The following is a 26,867-nucleotide window of genomic DNA, read 5'->3' as shown; positions in this document are numbered from 1 at the left end:
TCTTAAATTTTCCACTAAACAATATATAATTATTTTCATGAAATTTATAAGAAATTAATATAATTCATCAATTAATATGTGATTAAATATATACTTTTAAAATTCACAGGGCCCGCCTGTATTAGTTTTCCATTTCTGCCTAATAAATTACTACAAACCTAGCAGCTTAAAACAACATACATTTATTATCTCAGGAGTCCAGGCATGGCTTGGCTGGGCCTCTGCAGGGCTATAATCAAAGTTTTGGCAAGTACTGAATTCTCATCTGGAGGCTCATCTGGGGAAGGGTCTGTTTCTAAACTCATTCAGGTTGTTGACAGAATTCATTTCCTTGCACTTGCAAGACTGGGGGCCCTGGCGTCTTACTAGCTTTTGGCTGGAGGTCATCAGCTCCTTGCCATGGGGGCCTCTCAACATTGCTACTTAGTTGTTCAAAGCCCGCAAGGAAGAAAATTTCTAGAGTGTTTCCTAACGAGACAGGGCCATATATAATGTAGCATGATCATGGGAGTGACATCCTATCACCCTCACCAAATTCTTAGTTAGAAGCAAGTCATAGATCCTGTCCACACTCAAAAGGAGAAGAATGTACAACAATGTGACTCTCTACGGCAAGGGTCATGGAAAGCCACCTTAAGCATGTGCCTGCCATACCATTACTAAGGTAGATCCTAATCTTTTTTTTTATATCTCTACTCCTCCTACATTTTTAAAAACACAACTTTGAATGACCATTATTAGAATCAATAGGCCAGGCACAATGGCTCACATTTGTAATCCCAGCACTTTAGGAGGCCAAGGCAGGCAAATCAACACCAACCTGGCCAACGTGGTGAAAACCTCTCTCTACTAAAAACACAAAAATTAGCTGGACATGGTGGTACGTGCCTGTAATCCCAGCTACTCCGGAGGCTGGGGCATGAGAAGCACTTGGACCCAGGAGGTGGAGGTTGCAGTGAGCCGAGATTGTGCCACTGCACTCCAGCCTGGGTGACAGAGTAAGACTCTGTCTGTCAATAAATAAATAAATAAATAAATGCTTGCTGTCTTTTTGCGTAGAGATGAAAACATTTTCAACTTTTTATGAAGTAAAAATTAGCCTGTTTTCTTTCTGACTATAATTTGGGAAGCAAAGACTGATTCTTAAAATGAGCTTCCTTAATAGAATTTTCTGTTTATTATTCTGTTTGTATGGTTTTTTAGAAGTCCAAAATGTTTTTTAGGAACAGAATTAAAAGTTCAAATAATTTTCCCTGATGCCCCAAAATAACAAAACATACAGTCCCCAAATCCAGCTTTTAGAAAAGCATTTTAGTCTTCTGGAACTATTTTTCTTCACCTGCCAACCCAGAAAACACAGACGAACCCACAAAGAAACATACGCAAACGCGTGCAGGCACAGTTAAACCAAGTAAAATTCTATAACTGCCTCTAACATGGTTTTTTTTTTCTTTTTTATGCTCATGTTAATAGCAGAGTTCAATTTGTATAGTAGCACTTTGAAAATATATTTCATTCTGAAACATTCTATCATTACAGTTATTGTTTTCAGCACCTATTGGTTACAAATAATTTGCTGTTATAATTTGTCTGAAAACCATTAAACTTTGCATGGGATTTCTTATCTAGGTATCAGCAAACACAGAGGATTCTTCTATGAGTGGCTACTTGTACAGATCAAAGGGCAATAAAAAACCCTGGAAACACTTTTGGTTTGTCATAAAAAATAAAGTACTATATACATATGCTGCAAGTGAGGTAAGATCTGAAATCTAAAGATGAGTAATTTGGGGTTTTCTAATGCCAACTGGAAGTAATTACAGTATTTTAAAATCCGTTTGTTTTACATATGATTTTTTGCTTTGCTTTTGGATGGGGGAAGTCTTGTTGCTGTTAATTTTTAATGTGAACAGTGTTCTTGCTTTGTACCTGAAGAGCTCTTTCTCAAATGTGTTAGGAATTTTCTATATTATTAAAATGCAATTTTTTGTGTGTCGTGTAACTGCTAATTACTTTACTAAAGGCAGAGCTGCAGCCAGGCGCATTGGCTCACACCTGTAACCCCAGCACTTTGGGAAGCCGAGGGAGGTGGATCACCTGAGGTCAGGAGTTCGAGACTAGCCTGGCCAATATGGCGAAACCCTGTCTCTACTAAAAATACAAAATATTTGTGGAGTGCCTGTAATCCCAGCTACTTGGGAGGGTGATGCAGGAGAACTGCTTGAACGCAGGAGGCAGAGATTGCAGTGAGCCAATATCGCGCCATTGCACTCCAGCCTGGGCGACAGAGACTCTGTCTCAAAAAAAAAAAAAAAAAAAAAAAAGGCAGAGCTGTGTTTCTTTCTGCCAAGCTCTCTTGGGTGATATTCCCTTTACTGTCATCCTCAGATTGCATTGATCTGACAGCAGCATAGATAAGATAGATTTTTTTGGATGATAAACAATTTCTAGCAGTTTATTCTAATTCTGTCCTTTTCTCCTATCTGATCACCCTGTGTTCCACCATCCTATGAAAACACTGCTCTAGGGTCCACACTTTTCCTTAGTGGGATCCAGGTAAATAGCTTACTTTCTGCATCCATAAAATGAAAGTAATATAATCACGTGCCTTCCTTGGTTTAGTGAGGATATTGTAAAATTCAGTAGATGTGAACATGCCAAAAATTCTGTGCCACAGTGCCTGGCATACAGGGTACTTAGGGAGGGAGTGGCTCAATGCATATTGTTGAGTAAATGAAAAATGAATAAGTTGTTAGAATTATTACCTTATATGTGAATAACTGAAATTAAAATTAGAGCTATGTAGATCAAGAGTTTTCAAATCTGAATTTTGTCTCAATCTAAAAACCTTTCTCCATTTGTGTGTTTTTAAATTAGGACGTGGCCGCTTTGGAGAGTCAGCCTTTATTAGGATTCACTGTTATTCAAGTTAAAGATGAGAATTCAGAGTCTAAAGTATTTCAGTTACGGCACAAAAACATGTTATTTTATTTATTCAAAGCAGAGGATGCTCATTCAGCCCAGAAGTAAGTAATCTGGCCATATTTTTCTTTTATTCATGAGATTTCAGTTTTTTAATGGTTGCTTGTAAAATGACCTACTTTAAGGCATGGAGACAACTCAAAATTTAAATCAGAGATTCTAATTAGAAAGATTTAATATATTATTCAAACTCTTCAGAATTGTTTTAAAGACAAGGCAAGGGTATCTGGACTATTTTCAGGAGGCAGAGGGGAAAAGAAAATAGGTAGTCCTGTATAAAGTATTTTGTCTACACATGACTTCAGAGGAAGCAGCGTGATGCTGCTCTGCTGAAAGGAAGGAAAGCCAAGGCATTTGACCTCTCCTTCTTTGAGGGTAAGAATCTTCCCTTGAAACATTCCAGGACTTTGGCAATCCAGCGATTCAATTGTGCCATGGAACAGCAGGAGTTGAAACAGCTGCTCGCTAACTTCTTTGGGGAAAAGGTCAAACACATTAAGAGACTTCCATGCTGTTCCCGGTGACTGAGTAAAAGGAAATGGCTATCAGTTTGGATGGCAAAGGCTGAAACAGTCTCTTCAGAATTCCAGCAAGAATCTTTACTTAGATGTTATTAGTTTGCTTAACATAGAGATGCATATCTATCTCTGTGAAATTAGGTCTCTTTCGAACAAAATAGTTCAGTTTCTCTCTCTTTCATTTGACTCTTTACTTTGTGGCTTCACAAAATAATACATTTTTGTTTTCAGGAAGAGGTGTTCATGTGTTCTCCACAAGCTTAAAAGTGCATGAAAATAAAAAAGAATGCTTTGAGTAAGCAAGGCTTTTAGTTTCTTAAGGCAGTTAAGATTAATGTACCAGAATTGCACACATCCTGAGTACCAGCCAGGCACAATGTTACACACACTCTTTTCAGTCTATTTTAGGATATCCAACAGTACATAGCTCTTCTTCCAAACCTTTTGGCTACTGGAGAATATTTTAAAATTATGTCACTTAACTATCTTTTCTATAAAAATTATTTAGACAAAATAGTAATTGCCATAAGATTCTGTCAGATATTAGCTTTCTTATAATTTTAATCTGTATTCATCAAACTGAAAAAAATTACCGCTTTTCAATGTATATCATCTTTTGCTTATGTCATTGAGTTGACAAGATAGAAATGCCACCAAGACAAAATTACATGTAGCTGGGTAAAGGAAATCAGATTACGTGTAATTTAGATCGACCCAGGCTAAATTATAAGTTTCTCTTTATTAATATCATATGGATTGCTTTCTGAAATACATGACAGAATATTAAAATGTATTAATTTTAGTGGAAAATTTGGGGAGTTTTTTAAAGTCTTGCTATGGCAGTATAACATATGCTGTTTATGTTCAATATTAAATTTTTGAAAATTCCTTAAAATTTGAACTGAATCTGTTATAGGTTGCTTTTACTAATTAAACTGAGTGATTTCAAGTGTTCATAGTTCTCTGGATTCTCGTCTGTACTTTTTTTTTTTTTTTTTTTAAATAGAGACAGAGTCTCGCAGTGTTGCCCAACCTGGTCTCAAACTCTTGGGCTCAAGCAGTCCACCCATCTCAGCCTCTCAAAGTGCTGGGATTACAGTTGTTAGCCACCATGCCCAGCCTACATAAAATAATAACGTAAGAAATGAGATTTCCATAAGAAAGAAAAAAAAGTTCAGAAGCAATTACATTAGTAGTGAGGAAAAAGACTACTCCCAAGTATCTTCTGATATATATCTTCTGATGTATCTTCTGTATAGTGTCAGGTTAGACTTTGAGACTAAAGAATTTTGGAAACACGTCTGTGAAACTTTGAGAAGCTTTTTTTTTTTTTTTTTTTTTTTTTAATCTTTATTTTTATTTTATTTTTGAGACAGAGTCTTGCTCTGTTCCCCAGGCTGGAGTTCAGTGGCGCAATCTCAGCTCACTGCAACTTCTGCCTCCCGGGTTCAAGCAATTCTCCTGCCTCAGCCTCCCAAGTAGCTGGGATAATAAGCGCGCACCACCACGCCCAGCTAATTTTTGTATTTTAGTAGAGACAGGGTTTCACCATATTGGCCAGGCTGGTCTCGAACTCCTGACCTCAGGTGATCTGCCCGCCTCAGCCTCCCAAAGTACTGGGATTACAGGCATGAGCCACGGTGCCTGGCCTAGAAGCTCTTATTTAGCATGCAAACTTTTGATCAACACTAGATGCCAGATTCCTTTTAATTGTAAATATTGAAACAGATCTGGACTGGGGGATATACAAGGAAACTGGTTGCTAGAGTTAAGGTAGGAGGAGACAGGGAGCTAGTGTTCCTAAAAGCACTGAGTCCGAATTTGATAAAAAAGAAGCCGTAATAAAGCCTTCACTGACATATCAACTTCCAAAATAAATTGGTAGCATCAAGACTTCATAGAACTTTTACACATGAAATGGTCCCTTCCTCATGCCTATCAGAAATGAGAAGCACACTTTCCAGGCTAAATTTTGGACCAAATTACCAAATAAACAGTAATTCCATGTATGCAGAAGGCCACTTTGCTACAAGAAAAGATGTTACTGGTGAGGCACAGTGGCTTACACCTGTAATCCCAGCACTCTGGGAGGCCGAGGCGGGTGAGTCACCTGAGGTCGGGAGTTCAAGACTAGCCTGACCAACATGGAAAAACCCCATCTCTACTAAAAATACAAAATTAGCCGGGCATGGTGGCACACGCCTGTAATTCCAGCTACTCGGGAGGCTGAGGCAGAAGAATCGCTTGAATCCAGGAAGCGGAGGTTGCAGTGAGCCTAGATATAGATAGCGCTATTGCACTCCAGCCTGAGCAACGAGAGCCAAACTGTCCCCCCCCCCCAAAAAAAGATCTTACCTACGTTGTTATGGTAATGAGGTCCACAGGCCCAGCTGTCATCTATATGGTGTTCACATGACAGATGATTAGATTTTACAAATCTAACAGATTTCTCTTCTCAATAGGTGGATAGAAGCATTTCAGGAAGGCACAATATTGTAGCAGTATTGGTTTCATCTCTTCTGTGATTCCAAAGAGGTGGAATTTCATCAGAATGGAGTAAATGCAATTCGAAAATTGTATAAAAATGAACACTGCCAAGATAAAGCCAACCAAACCCTTCATCAAAGAAATTGTTTTGTTAGGTATAAGCAATTTTTAAAAGGTGTTTGTTTTTTCATTTATGTTATTTATTAAAATTTTGATGTTTACTTAATGGTCAGAATTATTTCTGAGACACACTGAATTCTAAAGTAAAAACTTTCTTAATACTGTATACTGTATTAACTATTTGTGACATAGTCCACACTGTTTTCTTACCTTACTTTGTAACATTCTTACTGGTGAAAAGTCTTTGTAAGGAAAAAACACATAGCAAGGAGCAAATTTCCACAAAGTGCTTGGTTTGGGAATTGTGATTATTATAAAACTGCTGATGAAAAAATGCATGTCTTTGAATCAATACACTTGGGTGAATTTTTGTATCTTTTAGTGGAAAAACACGGCCAGCTTCTACCTCAGTAACTGTGAACTGAAATTTCAGTAAATTATCGAAAGTATTTCTATTGTTAGGTGCCTCTTTGGCAAGAGTTAATATTACATCATCAAAGAATTATAGCAAAGGGATAGAATCTGAATTGTTTAAAACTGTGAGTAGGAGTGAAGATTTTTTATTTGCAGAATACCACAAATAACCAACTCTTGGGGCTTTTAAGTCTAATCTTTTAAAAAATCTACCACTTCAAAACAAACATAAATGTATCATTTTTTAAAACAGCAAAATATAGCAAGCATTATGTTATACAATATTCCCTGCTATTATAAGAGTTCTGAGCCCAAGTCGATGATATTTGTCTCTAAAAGTAATGTTACATTTCCAAAAATATTTTGCATTACAAATGGAACTGGAATTACTATATCAGAAAAAGCACAATTATAAGCCAGTAATAACTGAAATTATATAGTATTCATTTTCAAGAAGGTCCTTTTCTTCCACTTTGATATCCTCCCTCCTAATTAAAAAAAAAAAAAAATCCTTTCTCCCATTAAGCAGCTATCAGCACACCTCCTTAGGAAAGATTTAGATTCATAATTCTGGTGCACTTACTGTTTAACATATGCACTACCTTGTACATAAAATTGTTGATTAGCAGAACAAAATGAAATAACACAGTGATAAAAGCCATCCCTGATGTTGACAATATACAATTTATTAATGAAGTTTAAACTAGAAATTATCTTAACGGTCATGAGCGGTGGCTCACACGTGTAACCTCAGCATTTTGGGAGGCCAAGGCTGCTGGATCACCAGAGGTCGGGAGATCGAGACCAGCCTGGCCAATATGGTGAAACCCCATCTCTACTAAAAATACAAAAATTAGCCGGTCGTGGTGGTGCATGGCTGTAGTCCCAGCTATTCAGCAGGCTGAGGCAGGAGAGTCACTTGAACCCAGGATGCGGAGGTTGCAGTGAGCCGAGATGGTGCCACTGCACTCCAGCCTGGACGACAGAGCAAGACTCCATCTCAAAAAAAAAAAAAAAAATTAAACAGCAAGGTTATCCATAGAATATTTATTTAAAGGGTGTAAGAATTTTCCTTTCTACTTCTAAATAAAGGATTTCCTAATTCAGTGTGATCCTTAACAGCAACCATGAGGATTACTGAGTGCCTTTCTGGGGCCTTCTGAATGCTATTTGGTGCAGCACCAGAGTCCCTACTAGATCTAGAGTTGGCTGCTATAGTTTTTTGTGGCTATTTCTTGCCATGGAGTCATTTTAAATGTGTTGCAACCTCATACACAATCCTAACGTGCCATCCCCTTTCTGTCATAGCAGGTACACTACACTAAAATTTCTTTGTAGCTCAATTTTATATAATCAAGATCACATAAATAAGGCTTCCATGTTAAAATCATTGCAGTTTTTAGTGTATGTATTCTTTTTGGAGGCCAAAGTTATACCTTATAAAGTGTTTCTTTCTGCTGCGTTCAGTCTGGCATTTCGCAAGACAAGTTATGTGGGTTTTCTTTCCCTCCTCTTGAGCTCTCAGCCTTCTGACTACAAGGTTTGGCGTAAGCCGTAGGATCTAAAAAATATCAGCCAGGCTATTCTACCTTCCAAGACCTGGCTGAATCATGAACCAGTTCTAAATCTAAAGAGAGTGAGAGAGGGAAGAAACCTGGCACAAACTTACAGTCTCTTTAATTACATGTAAAATGCATGTGATTGTATTCCCTATTGGCTTAGCCCCATGGAGGGTTTAGAAAAATGTTTAGTCTCTGTGGATGCTATCCCATTTTCCTTCTCCCAAAAAGATGTTTTAAATGTGGAATAGTATCACATTCCCCTGCCCCTTTATGAGTCCTTCATAACTTACTAAACCCGATCAATTGTTATTTGTGTAACCCGGCTCATTCAGTGTCAACTAAGAACCTAATTATATGCAATTTATTGTTAAAAAAAAAACTATAAAAATATATTTTGATAGCTAATATTTTAGAGGAAAAATGATGTTGGGTGCAGTCTATAAATGGGGAGAAAAGTATAAGTATGTAGATCCCAAGAATACTGTATTTATTATACAGATAAGTGTGCCTGTGCTTCCATCAAACCCTCTTTCAGGTATCTCCTTTTAATTCATAAGGAGGAGAGAGAAGGGCATTTATAAAGCTAAGCTAAAATGATGCTAAGCATAATGCAGATGAGACACCAGGCTGAACCAGGGGAAGGCTGGCATTGTTAGTGAGTGTCCCCAACTAGTACTCCACCTTTATCTGTGGCAGCTATAAATGTTTAGGACCTATCAGAGTCCTAAGAAAATGAGAGTAGTTATCTCTGGCATCATCCACATTTCCGAACCTCTTTCCAATATCTTTTCCCTTTTTCTGTAATGTAGGTAGCATCCCCCTATTGTATTTTGGTTGCCCAAGATGCTTGATTCTTTTGAGTGTTTAGTTGCATTTCTTAAAATGAGATCAGACCAACCCTTGATTCACATGAAAGCTGTAATGACACAACAAAGAGAAGGCGACAGTTTTAAAGTATAATTGTCAGCCGACTGTGTATTTTATATTTGGTTCATAGAATATATCTAGACGTGGGAAAAGTCTTCTATCTGGTAATTTAGTTAAAATGTAAACGTTATATCACAGCAGATGTTGGTATGTTTTGGAGTGTGCTTCCATTCTGCTCAGGTTTTGAAAAGTTTGAGGTCCATTGTAGTCAAATGTAGTCAATGGGATTTCCAGAGAGATATATTCTGTTTTTCTTATTGTACTGCACACTCCTTGAAGGCAGATAGTGTATTTAATATCACTGTCTTCCATAATACTGCCCTAGGTCTTTTTCATTTTTAAGAGACCGGGTCTCACTATGTTGCCCATGCTGAACTCAAATGCCTGGGCTCAAGCAATCCTTCCACCTCAGCCTCTGGAGTAGCTGGGACTACAGGGGCATGCACCACCAGGCCTGGCTTTCTGGGTCTTTAAAGAGAAAATATTTGTTCAGTTGAATAAAGGACAGGATTCTTGTCATCTACAACTCCAACACAGCCTGAAAATATCCACATTGTAACCTGGACTTTAGACGATCTCTCTCCACTATCCTGCAGAGCTCCATTTGTAACTACTGATTGGCTATCTGCATGAGTCCTCAAGCATCTCAGACTTTACATGAATAAAACTCAACTTTCTTCCCATTCAAATCTGTTTATTTTCTTCTGTAAGAGAAAGATACCATTTGAGACTCCACAATCTGCCTCCAACTCTCAACAAGACTCTGCAATTATTCTTGTATCCTTTCCATCCTCATTGCCCTGCTGTTATTACATAGGCCCTGGTTCAAGTCCTTGTTACTTGTTCCCATTATTGCAATAACTTCTAATTCCAATGCCATTGTGTGATCCCATTTTAAACACCGCCAGAGCAATCTTCCAACAACATACCTCTAATCTAGTTTCATCCCCACTTTTACATGCTTCAGTGGCTTTCCCAGTGACTTGGCATGGAACACTTCCTCAGTTGCCATACACTCCAGCTAACTCTGACCCAAACTTTCTCTGTTCACAGTTTCCTTTTGTTTTCTTCATTCACCCATCTGCACCTCTGACTGCTTATCCAGGACTTCTCTGTGATAGCTGACCCTTAGTCTTTCTCTCCCCTATTCCTCCAGATTAGATCCTGTCTCCTTCCTGCAACCCCCACACAGCCTTTAGTTCATAATCTTTTGTATGGTGCTTAGCACCTTCTATCCCTAAGGACAACTTATTCATTTGAGATTTCCCCCACAGCATCTGGCAGCGTGCCTTGCATGCAGTGGACACTCAGTATTTGCTGAATTAAATTCCTTCCTATGGATCCCTTCTGATTTTTTTTTTGAAGTGCCTCTAATACACATATTCTGGGGCTTATGCTACTTTTAATGTCATTTTCTAAAGGAAAATCTTATCTATGACATTTTCCCTTATAAGAGATAATTGTTTTGAGTAGGGTGTTTTTTTTAAAAGATAAAGATAGGAATTTTTTTTTTAAGCCTAAATATCAAATTCCTTTTCCTTTGGGGTTGGGGGAAGGAATGAAGGGGGAACAACTTGCTCTTTCCTATGAGTTGGTCATAGCATGTAAGAACCAACCTTGAAATAGTTTTTTTTAAATGACTTATAATGTATTTCTAGAAATACTTTGTACTTAAAATGATAACCGTTTGTATCTTTTTGTCCATATAAAGATACTTTATAAATAAAAAAATTAGCATTGTAAATAATGTTAATATGTATTATATTTATACAAAATAAATGTAATATATTTCGTTGGTATCATTTTTTTTACCCCTTAAGACAAAGTCTTGCTCTGTCGCCCAGGCTGGAGTGCAATGGCGTGATCTCGGCTCACTGCAACCTTCACTTCCTGGGTTCAAGCAATTCTGCCTCCACCTCCTGAGGAGCTGGGATTACAGATGTGCACCACCATGCCTGGCTAATTTTTTGTCTCCCTCAGTCTCCCCAAGTGCTGGGATTACAGGCATGAGCTACTGAGCCTGGCCAGCATCATACATTTAAAGATGAACTTCGGCCAGAGTCACATATGTACAGATGAACTTCGGCTGGGCACAGTGGCTCACGCCTGTAATCCCAGCACTTTGGGACGCCAATGCGGGCGGATCACTTGAGGTGAGGAGTTCGAGACCAGCCTGGCCAACATGGTGAAACCCCGTCTCTACTAAAAATACAAAAAGCCAGACATTGTGGTGTGCGCCTATAATCCCAGCTACTCAGGAGGCTGAGGCACGAGAACCTCTTGAACCCAGGTGGCGGAGGTTGCAGTGAGCTGAGATCATGCCAGTGCACTCCAGCATGAGCAACAGAGTGAGACTCTGTCTCAAAAAGAAATAAAGATGAACTTCATTTACCTCTTTTCCTAAGCATAATTAATGGAAACACTTCTTCACCTACAAATGATGTTCCCAAAATGGCTTCTACTTCCAAGTTTTAACAAGTCAACTTACAATGACTTAAGTGAATTAATTGGGTGATAAGGGGTAACCACAAGCATCACTACGGGCATACATATTCTCCACAAAGAATAGTGAAGAGGTCTCAGATTGCCTGTATCCATTGGGCCTATAGTGCAATCGTGCACTGCGTAACAATATTTCAGTCAAAGGCCACATATACAATAATGGTGGCATAAGATTATAGTCCTCTTTTTACTGCACTTCTTTTTCTTAAAGGACTTACTGTACTTTTTCTATGTTTATATATATTTAGATACACAAATACCTACCATTATGTTACAGCTGCCTACAGTATTCAGTAACATGCTGTACAGGTTTGTCCTAGGTTTCTGACTTAAGAGCAACAGACTACATACAGCCTAGGTGTGTCTAGGCTAGACCATCTAGGTTTGTGTAAGTACACTCTATGATGAGCATAAAATGATGAAATTGCCTAAGGACTCATTTCTCAACATGTCCCTGACGTGACTATACTTTCATAATTTTCACCTTTGGGACCAGCTTATGGTATTGACAGGGGTTTCCCTTAAAACCAAACCAAATACACAACAAATAATGCTAAAAGGTAGAGGTTGAAAAAAAAAATAAAAATCTCACTCTCGCCCAGGCTGGAATGCAATGGTGCCAACACTGGACCAGACTCCTGGGCTCAAGCAATCCTCCCACCTCAGCCTCCTCAGTAACTAGGAATACAGGCCTGTACCCCCATGCCCTTTTTTTTTTTTTTTTTTTTTTTAAGAGATGGAGTTTCTCTATGTTGCACAGGCTGGTCTCAAACTCCTGGCATCAAGCAAGTCTGCTACTTCAGCCTCCCAAAGATCTGGGGGCAGAAGCCACTGTGCTCAGCAGGGGTGGATTTCTAATGAGGGATAAAGCATATTTTTACTTGTTAGGGATTGTTTCATGCCTTGATCTCTGTCTGCCGAGTTCCAAAGAGAAATAACAGAGATGTTCTCATTCCCAGCAAACGTTTGTTTTTCCTTCTTTGGATTTCTGCCCTGAGTTTGTGGCTGCTTTCCTACAGTGCCGACCTAAGCTAGGTAAAATAGAAATTTCATGGTAAAACAAAGGAGATTAAAAAAAAATAGAAATTTCAAGAATGCTTCAAAATCTAAAGCGCAGAGTACTTTGCCCACAGGGCATTTATTCCTGCCACACCTTGTTGCTACAGGTGGCCACTGTCAGAATGCGATTTTCCACCAATGTCTCTTCACTTCACAATTTGAAAACTTTTTTTGTAGAGGCAGGGTTTTGTTATCTTGCCCAAGTTAGTCTCCAACTGCTGGCCCAAAGTGATCTTGCCTTGGCCTCCCAGCAACCACCTGCCTTGTTTTCGTTTCATACATCATTATTGATAGCAGGCATTGTCCTATGTGCTTGGTAATACATCACGGAGCAAAACAGACAATAAAACGGCCATTGAGGATTTCCTATATATATATATATACACACACACACACACACACACTATATATAGAGGATATGGAAAAAATATATATATAGAGAGAGAGAGTCTCATTCTGTCACCCAGGCTGGAGTGCAGTGGTGTGATCTTGGCTCACTGCAGTCTCGACTCAGGTGATCCTCCCATCTCAGCCTCCAAGTAATTGGGACGACAGGCACGCGCCACCAGGACTGGCTAATTTTTTTGTAGAGGCGGGGTTTCGCCATGTTGGCCAGGCTGATCTCTAACAACTGGGCTCAAGTGATCCGTCCGCCTCGGCCTCCCAACTTGTTGGGATTACAAGCGTGAGCTACCGTGCCCAGTCTCTAGTGATTACATTCTTGCCCTGTTTAGCCATTATGTCTCTCTACTCACAACAGTTTATAAGTGAAACTTTGCCTTACCATTTGCATGAGTCGGCCTCAGCTTGTCATTATATATAAAGTTTAAATATGATTGGACTCTATCCAGGGGCCAGTTTTCCAGAAATTAGAAACAGATATGCCTAAGACCCAGAGGGTTATTACTCAAATCTGAAACGTTAACTCAAAACTTCCCCTAATGCCCACCTTTGGCAAACAGTGCTTAAACCTTTGCACGTGGCTGCAAAAAGTACCTGGCTGGGGACGCGTAGCTCTGGCAGGGCACTCTGCCTCCAAGCCAAAAGGGGGCAGTGGACTCACAGAGCCGCTGCTCGGCCCTCTGATCCCTCCACCCCACCCTGGGAACGTCACGACCTCCTCTCGCCGCTTCTCCCCGTCGCTAATGCGCAGGCGCTGGCGGGATAGCGCGCCGCCGAGCCAAGAAAGGGGTCACGAACTCTGACCCTCCCAAATACCCAAACACAGAAAGCTCCCTCCGCAGTGAATCTCGATCCCCCCTCCCGTGGGCTTCCTTCAACCTCTCTTTCCGAAGCGCCCCCCAATCCAGCAGTGGCAACCGCGGGACTGTCGCGTCGGCGCCCGACGCCGGAGTCAGCGGGGCGCAAAGGCGCCGGTAAGAAGCGCTGGGTGGGGACACCAGCGACCGCGTCGGGGGCGGGGGGCGGGGGATGCCTTTCACCCCAACGGCCAACGGACGCGCTCCCAGGGCATCCCCCGGCCAGCGCCCTGCGGCCAGCGGGGCAGTTTAGTTTGGGCGCGCCGCTTTGGGCTGCTGGAGTTGGGCTGGGAGCGCGGAGCGGCGGCGCCGAATGCTCTGGGCCCCCGGAGAGGCGGGGCGGCGGGGCCGGATGCCGAGCGGCTCGGAGCATACAACCGCCTCTCCCGGTGCGCTCATCGCAGCGTCTCTGACCTTTAACCTGCAGGGAAAGCTTCCGCGGTGCCGCAGCTTCCCCCGCCCCGGGGAGCCGCGCGCAGCGCCAGGGCCTTGAAGGCGCACGGCTGACGCCGGAACGAGTGAGACCGGGGAGAGGCCGACCCTCGGCTAGTGGCCGCAGGTCCCGGCCTGCATCCCCTGCCTAACTCTCGTGCTTTCACGGGACGGAGAGAATGACGCCCTCCACTTTCACTTTTCTCTCACGACAAATCTGGCCAGGGTCGTCGCTGCCTGTGGACCTGGATCTTTTCGGAAGATGTGGAACGGCCCCAGGGTCCTCACTGCAGGGGGCATGTCCAAGCTTCCGATAGATAGCTCTTTTGTTAAGAAATTCTTTTTTCACCTCGTGCAGATACCATTTTTGTGCAGTACGAATGTTGCCAAGTTGTCCCATAATCTTCAGTAAGTAGGTCAGTCTTTAAAAAAGTAACCGGAAAGCAAAAGCAAAAAGACCTAAAATTAAGGCCTTTAGGGTTTAATACCTCTAGACGTTGTAAATAGACCTTCAATTTTGAGGTTTTTTGAACCATTTCTGCTGTGTGGTTGGTGATACTCAATGATTTTTTTTTTTTTTTTTTTTTTTTTTTGAGAGGGAGTCTCTGTCACCCAGGCTGGAGTGCCGTGGCGCGATCTCCGCTCACTACAACCTCCACCTCCCGGGTTCAAGCGATTCTCTTGTCTCAGCCTCCTGAGTAGCTGGGACTACAGGCAGGAGCCACCACACCCAGCTAATTTTTTTTTTTTTTTTTTTTTTTGTATTTTTGGTAGAGAAGGGGTTTCACCATGTTGGCCAGTATGGTCTCGATATTCTGACCTCGTGAGCCACCCGCCTCGGCCTTCCAAAGTGCTGGGATTACAGGCGTGAGCCACCGCGCCCGGTCGATGATTGTTTTTAAACTTTGCTTTAAGTCCAGTTAGTAAATCTGAAAAAGCGATGTGTATTTCTATCATTAAAAGTGGATCGTGTCTGGGCGCGGTATCTCACACCTGTAATCCCAGCACTTTGGGAGGCCGAGGCAGGCGGATCATCTGAGGTCAGGAGTCCGAGACCAGCCTGACCAACATGGAGAAACCCCATTTGTAGTGAAAATACAAAATGAGCCGGGCGTGGTGACGCACGCCTGTGATCCCATCATCTCCAGAGGCTGAGGCAGGAGAATCGCTTTAACCCGGGAGGCGGAGGTTGCTGTGAGCAGAGATCGCGCCATTGCACTCCAGCCTGGGCAACAAGAGCGAAACTCCATCTCAAAATAGAAAAAAAGTGGATCGCATGAAATGTTGCTAATCTTAGTCTTTCAAGGGGCATGTTAGTTTCTTCTAGGAAGGGTTTTTTTGTTTTGTTTTATAGAAATGGTGGCAGGGCCCCATTTTGTTGTCCAGACTGATCTCTGGTCTCAAACTGTCCTCCTGCCTCAGCCTGTTGAGTAGCTGGAATTACAGACACTGCATCCTAAGGAAGGATTTTGAGGGAGCAGACATCCCCAAAATATCTACCATCTGGGTGTCTGCCACACAATGTATAATCTCTACTCTTGGGGAATAAAAACAAAACAGCATACAATAAATAATAGTATAAATATAATTCGTTGCCTTTTTTCAGTCACAAGACCATCTGCAGCCTCTTAAAGTCTTTTATGAACTGTCTCTAGAAAAATGTACCTTTAGATAAAATTTTGCATACAATATTAGGAGTTAACAGAAAATCTATTTCTGATTCCTAGTTAACAACCTTAGTCTACACAATAAATGCTAGACCCTTCAAGAAAGACTGGGTGAAAACCTATGAACCAAATTTTTTTTTCCCAGACGGAGTTTTGCTCTTGTTTCCCAAGCTGGAGTGCAATGGTAGGATCTCGGCTCACTGCAACTCCGCCTCCCAGGTTCAAGCGATTCTCTTGCCTCAGCCTCCCTGTAGCTGGGATCACAGGGACTATCCACCACACCCGGCTAAATTCTTGTATTTTGCATAGAGAGTGGGGTTTCACCATGTTGGCCAGGCTGATCTTGAACTCTTGACCTCAGGTGATCCACGTGCCTTGGCCTCCTAAAGTGCTGGGATTACAGGCATAAGCCCTGGCTTGAACCAAATCTTAAAGGTCAGGTGGGATTTAAATGAGGGAGAAAGTAGGAATATGTTGCGGAATAAAGCACATGATAGTTTGACCTGAAGAGGCCCCCTCTTGAGAGTGACAGGAAATGAGAATGGGGGAAGTCGGATTATAAAAGAACTCTCCCTTGTGTTCACAGTGCCAGATACCTTGTGAAAGCATAATAAATATTGAATGAATACCAAGAGAAGGGATTAAAACTTTGTTCCTTTGCCATTAAAGCAGCACTGATGGTCTGAAGTTGAAGAATAAGGATGTGACTTAGTTCTGTAAGTCGTTATGTGAATGCCTGGCCCATAGTAAGCATTCAACAAGTATTTGTTGAATGGAAGAAAATTGAATACATTTTTGAGCCAGTGAACATGAACATTTTTAAGGCTCTTGGTATACATTGGCAAATGACTTTTCTAGGAAGGTTAAGACAGTCTAACCTTTTACTAACAGTGTATAAAGAATGTGTGTGTTGGCTGGGTAAGATGCCTCATACCTGTAATCCCAACACTTCGGGAGACTGAGGTGGGTGGATCACTTGAGGTCAAGAGTTCGAGACCAGCCTGGCCAATGTGGTGAAACCCTTTCTCTACAAAAAATACAAAAAGTAGCTGGGCATGGTAATGCATGCCTATGATCCCAGTTACTCGGGAGGCTGAGGCAGGAGAATTGCTTGAACCTGGGAGGCAGAGGTTGCAGTGAGCCGAGATTGCACCACTGCACTCCAGTCTGGGTGACAGAGCAAGATTCTGTCTCAAAAAAAAAAAAGAAAAACTTGGAAATTTTACTTTTTTTTTTTTTTTTTTTTTTTTGAGACAGAGTCTTGCTCTGCCACCCAGGCTGGAGTGCAGTGGCCGGCTCTCAGCTCACTGCAAGCTCCGCCTCCCGGGTTCACGCCATTCTCCTGTCTCAGCCTCCCCAGTAGCTGGGACTACAGGCGCCCGCCTCGTCGCCCGGCTGGTTTTTTGTATTTTTTAGTAGAGACGGGGTTTCACCGTATTAGCCAGGATGGTCTCGATCTCCTGACCTCGTGATCCACCCGTCTCGGCCTCCCAAAGTGCTGGGATTACAGGCTTGAGCCACCGCGCCCGGCCTGGAAATTTTACTTTTTTATTGGCTACTCAAGGCCGGTTTATCAGGCTGGATCCTATTTGAAGCTGAGAAGAATGGGAAGAAAACAGACTGCTATCAGAGCAGCCTTAACTTACACCATTGCTTATCTTCTTCTTTCTCATCTCTTCAGGGTAGAGACCGTCTTTATTATCCTATCCTAGTGTCAGGCATAGATCCTGGAACTCAACTGAAAGGTGTAGTTAGGGAAAGGGAGAGTTGCTCTTTTTTATAAGATTGAGAATCCCCATGCAGTGGCATCCATGAAGGAAGGAAGGATGGATGGATGGTTGGATGGATAGATGCATACATAGATGCATGGATGGATGGATTAATAAATGTTTAAAAGCATTCTTTCAGTCATCCAGTCACAAAATTTTGGGGAAAAAAAAAGGAATGTGTGTGTTGCCTTATCTTTGGAGTTAAATTTAGTCTTGAAAAATATAGAGTCATATGTGATGGGGATGTGTTCTGAGAAATGCATCCCTAAGTGATTTTATCATGAATGAACATCATAGAGCATACTTACACAAAACTAAGTGATATAACTTACCATACACCTGGGCTATACAGTATAGCCTGTTGCTCTTAGTTTACAAACCCACACAGCATGTTACTTTAGTGAATACTGCAGGCAGTTTTAACACAGTAGTATTTGTGGAAGTAAAAAATCTAAACATGGAAGAGGTACAGTAAAAATAGTGTTACGGGTGTAATCTTGTGGTACCGCTATTGTATATGCAGTCTCATTCATTGACTAAAACATCATGCAGTACATGACTGTGTATTGATCTAGTGAGTCCCTGGAATTCATTCAGATAAACAAATAGTTTATCTTCCTAAGTTTTCATTATGAAGTGACTTCTTTGAGTCTAATGCACCAATACACTGGTGTTGATTTTAGGATTTCTGGAAAAGATTTCTTAGTTTTTATTACTTTAATTTTTGTGGTAATACTTGTATTTAAGCAAAATTTAAAAGCACCAAACACTTATTCAATGAAAAATAAGCCTCCCATTCCTGTTCCCAAACTTACAGTTTCTTTCCTTGGAGGTAGTTATTGGAACCATTTTCTTTCTTATGTGTCCTTTAAGGTGTAGTTTTTCTTTTTCTTTTCTCTTTTGAGACGGAGTCTTACTCTGTCACCCAGGCTGGAGTGCAGTGGCGCAATCTTGGCTCACTACAGCCTCCGCCTTCCAAGTTCAAGGGATTCTTCTGCCTTAGCCTCTCAAGTAACTGAGATTACAGGCACCCACCACCATGCCCGGCTAATTTTTTTTTTTTTTTTTTTTTTTTAATGAGATAGAATTTCACTCTTGTGGCCCAAGCTGGAGTGCAATGGCGTGATCTCGGCTCACTGCAACCGCCAGCCTCCCAGGTTCAAGCTATTCTCCTGCTTCAGCCTCCCGAGTACCTGGGATTATAGGCATGTGCCACCACGCCTGGCTAATTCTGTATTTTTAGTAGAGATGGCATTTCACCATGTTGGCCAGGCTGGTCTCGAACTCCTGATCTCAAGTGATCAGTCCATCTTGGCCTCCCATAGTGCTGGGAGTACAGATGTGAGCCACTGGGGCTGGCCCAAGTGTAGATTTTCTTGTCTTTAGGCAGCATTTGAAAGTTTTATTTGCCTACCTAGATCTTGCATGTTTCTTACTAGGTTTATGCCTGAGTGTTATGGGCTGAATTCAGTTCTCCCACAAAATCATATGAATCCCAAATTCCTGTGTTGATGTCCTAACCACCAGTACCACAGAACTGAGTATATTTGGAAATAAGACCTTAAAAGAGATAATTGAGTTAAAATTAGTTCATTAGAGTATGCCGTAATCCAAAATAACAGATGTCCTTCTATGAAGAGATTATGACACAGGCACTCAGAGGGAAGACTGTATAAACTCTAAAGATACATGGAGGGCTGGGGCTGGGTGCAGTGGTTCACGCCTGTAATCCCAGCACTTTGGGAGGCCAAGGCGGGTGGATCACAAGGTCAGGAGATCAAGACCATCCTGGCTAACACGGCGAAACCCCATCTCTACTAAAAATACAAAAAAATTAGCCAGTGTGGTGGCAGGTTCCTGTAGTTCCAGCTACTCGGGAGGCTGAGGCAGGAGAATGGCATGAACCCAGGAAGTGGAGCTTGCAGTGAGCCAAGATCGTGCCACTGCACTCCAACCTGGGTGACAGAGCGAGACTCCATCTCAAAAAAAAAAAAAGATACATGGAGGACTGGGCATGGTGGCTCATGCCAATTCAATTCCAACACTTGGGAGACCGAGACAGGAAGATTGATTGAGCCTAGGAGTTTGAGGCCAGCCTGGGCAACACAGTGAGACCCCATCTGTACAAAAAATAAAAAATTAGCCAGGTGTGGTGGTATATACCAGTAGTTCCAACTAGTCAGGAGGCTGAGGTGGGAGGATCACTTGAGCCCAGGAGGTTGAGACTGCAGTGAGCTGTGATGGTACCACTACACTCCAGCCTGGGTGATAGAGTGAGGCCTTGTTTTTAAAAAAGAAAAAAAAAAGACATGGAAAAGGCAACCATGAACGGAAAAGAGACTTCAGAAAAAGCCAACCCGCCCACTTCAACTAGATTATTTTGAAGCAAATCTTAAATATCATATAATTTGTAAATTATTTAATAAAAGTGTTTTTGTGAGTTTAATTATAAAGCATCTTTTTATTTTTGGCAGGACATCTTGGCAGTTAGATCATGGCAACCATAGAAGAAATTGCACATCAAATTATTGAACAGCAGATGGGAGAGGTATGTCTAGTTTACAGTTGATGCACTGACCCACTAAACTTTTATAACTCATACTAAATGCATATACCAGGTTCTGGAGTTCCAGAAATAAAAGATATTCCCTAACTTAAGATAGCTTTTCAAGCTACTGAGAGATAGTTGAATAATCAGACAATTCATAGTAGAATATGGTAAGTTCTGTGACAGGTCATTGTATTAGGTGCGATGGGAGCACAGAAGAAAAACAATTGAAAGGAATGAAGGGAAGGAAGGAAGGAAATTAAAGAGCTGTAGAGTGAGTAGGAATGCTTTTGAAGGGAATGCTTTTTAGAGGGTACAATCTGAGACCAGTTTTGTTGGGATCAGTAGGAGTTCAGTGTCAATACTGACATCTTCATTTTTTTAAATGGTTACCTCCTATTACTTAGTAATAGATACCAGATAATTTGGAAGTTCTCAAAGTATTATTTGGGGACACTTTCAGAGACTCAACCAGGTGAAGACCATTTTTTTATAATACCGAAATGTTATTTGCCTTTTCGGTATTGTTCTCTCCCAGGTATACAGTGGAATTTTCTACAGACTGTGTGACGTGATGATACTGTACGATATAATTTGTCAACATTTATAAGGTGTACATAACTCACTGAATCATTGCTTTCCAGATGACCAGTGTATGATGTTACAAAATTATGCATGAATGAAGGATCCATTTAAATTGCAGGATAGACCAACAGATTTTAATATAGTTTATGACTCTACCTTGCAGCTAACCTTTGAAAAACTGCCACTTGTTGAGTTGATGTAGTATCAAAGAACAACTTTCATAGTTTGAAAAGGATATTAAAATATCCTTCCCCTTTTCAACCAATAAATATGAAGCTGAATTTTCTTTACCATATATATGGTGAAGAAATATATTTCCAGCTGATTTTTTGTGACTATTTTCCATGCTCACGTACCTGGCTAATGTTTTGTATATTTTATAGCAACAGGGTTTTGCCAAGTTGTCCAGCCTGGTCTGGAACTCCTGGGCTCAAGCAGTCCACTCGCCTTGGCCTTTCAAAGTGCTGGGATTACAGGTGTGAGGTACTGTGCCCAGCCTCGTTATAACCAAAACAACATAGTCCAACAGATTAAATGAAGAAACAGATATGAGATTCCAACTTCTGTTAAACCAGACATTAAAGCAGTATGTAGAAATGTAAAACAAAGCCATTCTCTCCACTACATTTTTGTTTGTTTGGAAAATAAAGTTTTTAGTCATTAAGAAATAGGTTATAATGGGTACAAAAAAATAGGATGAGTGAATTAGACCTAGTCTGTGATAGCACAACAGACAGACTATAGTCAATAATTTTTTATTTTTATTTTTATTTTTTGAGACAGAGTCTTGCTCTGTTGTCCAGGCTGAAGTGCAGTGGCGCTATCTCGGCTCACTGCAATTCTCCGCTTCCCTGGTTCAATTGATTCTCCTGCCTCGGCCTCCCAAGTAGCTGGGATTACAGGCACCTGCCACAAAGCCTGGCTAAATTTTGTATTTTTAGTAGAAATGGGGTTTCAGCATGTTGGTCAGGCTGGTCTTGAACTCCTGACCTCGTGATCCGCCCGCCTCAGCCTCCCAAAGTACTGGAATTATAGGCTTGAGCCCCTGCGCCCAGCCAATAATAATTTAATTATACATTTAAAAATAACTAAGAGTATAATTGATTGATTGTAACAGACAGGATAAATGCTTGAGGGGATGGATGCCCTATTTTTCCATGTGATTCTTACGTATTGCCTGCCTGTATCAAAACATCTCATGTACCCCAAAGATTATATATACCTACTATGTACCCATGAAAATTAAAAATAAATTTTAAAAAATTATGTTAACATTTAATGGGTTGTTAATTTTTAAATGAATCAACTATTTTTAAAATCTCTCTTTGAATTTCTAACTCACATGCAGAAAACCCCATCCCTACTAAAATACAAAAAATTAGCCAGGTGGGGTGGCCGGTGCCAGTAGTCCCAGCTACTTGGGAGGCTGAGGCAGGAGAATCACTTGAACCCAGGTTGCAGCGAGCCGAGATCGCACCACTGCACTCCAGCCTGGGCAACAAGAGTGGAACTCCGTCTCAAAAAAAAAAAGCTCTTCGGAATCCTCAGTAATATTTTAGCCTATAAAGGGTCCTGAAACCTAAGAACTGTTTCCATTATTTACTACTCTTCTCTATTGAAGGCTCTTTGGATTGCCTAAATATTCAGTTATTACAATTATTATGCTGCAGTAATGTCCTTTTACTCCTTTAAGCAGAATGTTTCAACCCAGGAGCAGTTGGACCATGAATGCGCCAAATGCTCTTCTCTAAGAAATCACTATGAACTATTAGTCTTTTATCCAATACAACTTGCTTTAGGTAGAAACTGATTAGTGAATCAGAACTTTGTTTTAAATTTTGCATAGAAAAGAATATTGAAATAATTTCAGGAAAATAAAAATAGAAAAAGTTTGGTACAGAAGGAACAGGATTGGAATTTTGGAAAATTAGAAACAAACCGACTTTGCCATTTTAAAATTGAATCAAGGAATTTAATTGGCTTAATGATGTTTACTCTAGAATATATTTGCTGAATAACAGAAACTCTCAATGCTGAAATAGTTTTGTATATTCATGAACTTTTTCCTTCCCCCAGATGGCAGATGGCAGTTCTGTCCTCCCAGTTGCTCAAGCCAAAATTTTATAATCATCCTTGACTCTTCTTTCTTCATATTCCACTTCAGTCCATCAGCATATTTTGTTACTTCTCTCTTCTTAAAATAAATAAATCCCAATTTAATTGTTTTTCATCCCCAGCTTGGCTACTACCCTGTTCCTGGCCAGTATTTCTGCCCATATATCATAACCCCATATTGATGGTATCTGCAATAGTGTCCTTTCTGATCTCCCTTAATTTTACTTCTGAACTTTTTTTTTTTTTTTTTTGAGACAGACTCTTGCTCTGTCACCCAGGCTGGGGTGCAGTGGCGCGCTCTTGGCTCATTGCAACCTCCTCCTCCCCAGTTCAAGTGATTCTCCTGCCTCAGCCTCCCGAATAGCTGGAATTACAGGCACATGCCACCATGCCCAGCTAATTTATTGTATTTTTAGTAGAGACGGGATTTCACTGTGTTAGCTAGGATGGTCTCAATCTCCTGACTTCATGAGCTGCCTGCCTCGGCCTCCCAAAGTGCTGGGATTACAGGCATGAGCCACTGTGTCCAGTCCTTTTTTTTTTTTTTTTTTTTTGAGGCAGAGCCCTGCTCTGTCTCCCAGGCTGGAGCGTAGTGGTGTAATCCCAGCTTACTGCAACTTCTGCCTCCAAGGTTCAAGTGATTCTCCTGTCTCAGCCTTCCCAGTTGCTGGAATTACAGGCGTCCATCACCATGCCCAGCTAATTTTTATATTTTAGTAGAGGCAGGGTGTCGTCATGTTGGCCAGGCTGGGCTTGAACTCCTGACCTCAAGGGATCCACCTGCCTCAGCCTCCCAAAGTGCTGCAATTATGGGCATAAGCCACTGCACCCGGCCTGCTCTTAAACATTTGCAGTCTGTTCTTCACACTAAATTTAGAATACTTTTTTTATACTTTTTTTTTTTTTGAGACCGGGTCTCACAGTGTTGCCCAGTCTGGTCTCGAACTCCTGGCCTCAAGTGATCCTCCTGCCTCAGCCTCCCAAGTAGCTGGGATTATAGATACATGTCACTGTGCCTGTCTGATTCCTTTTTAAAAAGTAAAATCCTGTCCTCTGCTCCAAACCCTCTGGTGGCTATTTCACACAGTAGGAAATCTAGACTTTTGTTTGGCCTATAAAGCCCTCTTAAGTCCCAGCTGTCACTCAGATCCCATATTTTAGTGTAATCCCTGTCTTCCCTTCTGTCTTACTCATCATATATCTCTATCGCTGTGCCTTGTGCCTCACGTGTGTCAAACACCCTCCCTCCTGCCCTGGGACCTACTTATATGCTCTGTTTCCTCTACCTGGAATGTTCTTCCCCTAGGTAGTCGTAACCCTTGGTCTGTTTCTTCACTCAGGACTGTGCAAAAATGACACCTCCTTAGAGTGAACTCCCCTCATTGCCCTCATTCTGTTACTGTTTCACCTTACCTTGTTTTTCTTCATAGCACTTAGTACCGCCTGACAATATTATTATTTGTTTATTTATTATCTGTCTTTCCCCACTAAAATAAAAGCTTCATGAAGGCAAAAGTTTTGTTTTATTCACTGCTACATCCCAGTATGCAGAACAGCTAATATAAATCACCCAATATATGTTTGTCTAAATGGAACATGGGAGGGAAGGGGGAGGAGGGAATCAAATTAGTGAAGTCAAAATGTTCTTACTATTGTACATTTGTTTGCACATTTGTTTATTTCTGTAGGATAGAATTTTGTGGCAATAGAATTGGTATTTTAAAAGGTATGTGAGTGTGTTATATTGAATATATATGAAATGATGTGTTTTTGTAAGAAGATAATTGTCATTAAAGAAAAATAAATGATTGAGTTTAATTGATTATTTTTTATGATTTTGTTAGATTGTTACAGAGCAGCAAACTGGGCAGAAGATCCAGATTGTGACAGCACTTGATCATAATACCCAAGGCAAGCAGTTCATTCTGACAAATCATGATGGCTCTACTCCAAGCAAAGTCATTCTGGCCAGGCAAGATTCCACTCCAGGAAAAGTTTTCCTTACAACTCCAGATGCAGCAGGTGTCAACCAGTTATTTTTTACCACTCCTGATCTGTCTGCACAACACCTGCAGGTAAATAACTATAGAAGTGTCTTTTCCTCTTATATATAAAAAAAATTTTTGTAATCATAAGCCCTGCCATGAAGACTTTAGATCCACGTATATTCAGTAGGAAAAAAATGCATAAAATTATGTGCAACACAGTATCTACAGTGACAGCCCTCTCCTATGAGCTACTCTACTTTCCTCACAGCCATATATTTTGGGGGATTATTTGTTGCATACAGTAAGATCCACTCTGGCTTCTGTAGCCAGGACGATGGGACGGCCTTTAAAAAAGGATATAGAGAGCTTGCAGAATTGTTAGGAAGGTTGAAGAAACAGTTCTAGGCCAGGTTTTGAAGAATGACTATTGGAGCATGCTGCAAAACTGGCTTCTAAGAGACCTAGTACTTCTGCATAATTAGGAAATTGTCAACTCAGAAGCAGCTTTTGTAGCTGTATTTTCCAGAACCAAGCTGCCTGTGCTACAAATAGGAAGCTGCCAAATCAAGAAGTTTGAACTATAGCTGCTGGCTTCAGCATTGTGCCTCCTTTGTTGTCTTGCACATCTTCATGAAATAGCAAGCAGTGTAGTCATGGTCTCCTGCTTTACTCTGAAATGAAGTAGTATATATTAACATTACATCATTTTAGTTTTTGCTAGAATAGAAAATTACACATTATTCTTCAAAAACTCAAAAACTTTTATACACCACATGCCTGTGGGGTTATGTCGATGGTTTCACTGCTGGCTGTTACGATCGAATACAAATATAATGTACTCTGAAGTTGCCTTCAGAAACTTTTTGAAGGGGGTCTGCTTAAAATTGGGCTCCATCTTTTATGATGAAAAACTCACGAAAGAAAATTCCTCTTTGATTGACAAACTGAATTCATAAAACATGAAATTTTGCCTATATATCCTGATATCATTTGTTCATCCAATGATATTTGTATTAGTTTTGGAAATAAAGGTAGAAAGTGGATACAGTCACAGATTTATAAGAACTTATTTTATCAACAAGACAGAAGTCACAAAAAAAGTATAACATTATACGTACCTTAATTTCTCTTTCTTAAAGTAGTAGACTTGATTTTTTAGAATAGTTTTAGATTTTCAGAAAAACTGAGCATATAGAACAGAGTTCTCATATTACTCCCCCGTAAATACACACAGTTTCCCCTATTATTAACATTTTACATTCACGATATGTTACAATTAATAAGCAATGCTGATACATTGTTAACTAAGTTTATAGGTGTTTAGATTTTCCTTAGTTTTTGCCTAATGGCTTTTTTTTTGTCCCAGGATCCCATCCAGGATACCTTCCTGTATTGAGTTGACATGTCTCCTTAGGCTTCTCTTGGCTAGGACAGTTTCTCAGACTTTCCTTGTTTTTGATGACCTTGACAGTTGTGTGAGGAGTACTGGCCAGGTATATTGTAGGATGTCCCACTATTGGACTTGGTCTGATGTTTTTCTCATGAACGTGGGCAAATCCCTTCATCTCTTAATATCTCCTTCCAGACTTAGGAATAATAGATAAAAGATCAGCAGCATTTGCAACAGGTAGGCTATTAAAAGAGTAATACTTGCCATAGATGCTTTCGTAGGACATCTAGTACCAGAAGTTTTTGTTTTGTTTAAGTACTTATTGAAGACTGATTTTTGTGGTGATATAAGAAGAAATGATGTTATATGTTACATAGTAAGGGGCAGTCATTTTAAGAACCATTTAAAGTTGGTAAAATCAGAAGTATTCCTGAAGGAGTTCAAATGCCATACCATTTTTTAAATTGAATTTATTTGTTCACATTTCAAGATTGAAAGAAAATGATGAAAAAGTTGAAAGATAAACCTAAAGGAAGAAACTAG

The 26,867-nt window shown here is 40.6% G+C and overlaps 2 protein-coding genes across 6 annotated transcripts in view; both read left to right on the top strand.

The window, feature by feature from the left end:
- The window catches only part of FGD6 (FYVE, RhoGEF and PH domain containing 6), a 137,855-nt gene extending 127,057 nt beyond the window's left edge, over window positions 1–10,798 (top strand). The window contains exons 19-22 of one of the 3 annotated variants that reach the window (XR_004059530.1): window positions 1,630–1,758; window positions 2,528–2,556; window positions 2,878–3,026; window positions 5,963–6,097. Coding sequence is in view for 2 of the 3 variants with exons in the window: in XM_010383914.2 (XP_010382216.2) it covers window positions 1,630–1,758; window positions 2,878–3,026; window positions 5,963–5,999 (315 nt within the window). In the remaining variant the exon portion in view is untranslated. Of the gene's footprint in view, window positions 1–1,629; window positions 1,759–2,527; window positions 2,557–2,877; window positions 3,027–5,962 lie in introns of all 3 variants that reach the window. The other 2 variants (XM_010383914.2, XM_030938614.1) reach the window with 2 other exon arrangements.
- A 2,919-nt stretch (window positions 10,799–13,717) lies between these two features.
- NR2C1 (nuclear receptor subfamily 2 group C member 1) overlaps window positions 13,718–26,867 on the top strand; it is a 58,949-nt gene continuing 45,799 nt past the window's right edge. For all 3 annotated transcript variants that reach the window (XR_004059660.1, XM_010383916.2, XM_010383915.2), the window contains exons 1-3: window positions 13,718–13,947; window positions 20,173–20,246; window positions 24,791–25,021. Coding sequence is in view for 2 of the 3 variants with exons in the window: in XM_010383916.2 (XP_010382218.1) it covers window positions 20,193–20,246; window positions 24,791–25,021 (285 nt within the window). In the remaining variant the exon portion in view is untranslated. The remainder of the gene's footprint in view (window positions 13,948–20,172; window positions 20,247–24,790; window positions 25,022–26,867) is intronic.

This window comes from Rhinopithecus roxellana, chromosome 10 (assembly GCF_007565055.1).
Source record: "Rhinopithecus roxellana isolate Shanxi Qingling chromosome 10, ASM756505v1, whole genome shotgun sequence".
NCBI lineage: Eukaryota > Metazoa > Chordata > Mammalia > Primates > Cercopithecidae > Rhinopithecus > Rhinopithecus roxellana.
The sequence above is the reverse complement of the archived record's forward strand: the minus strand, read 5'-3'. Positions and strand labels throughout refer to the sequence as shown.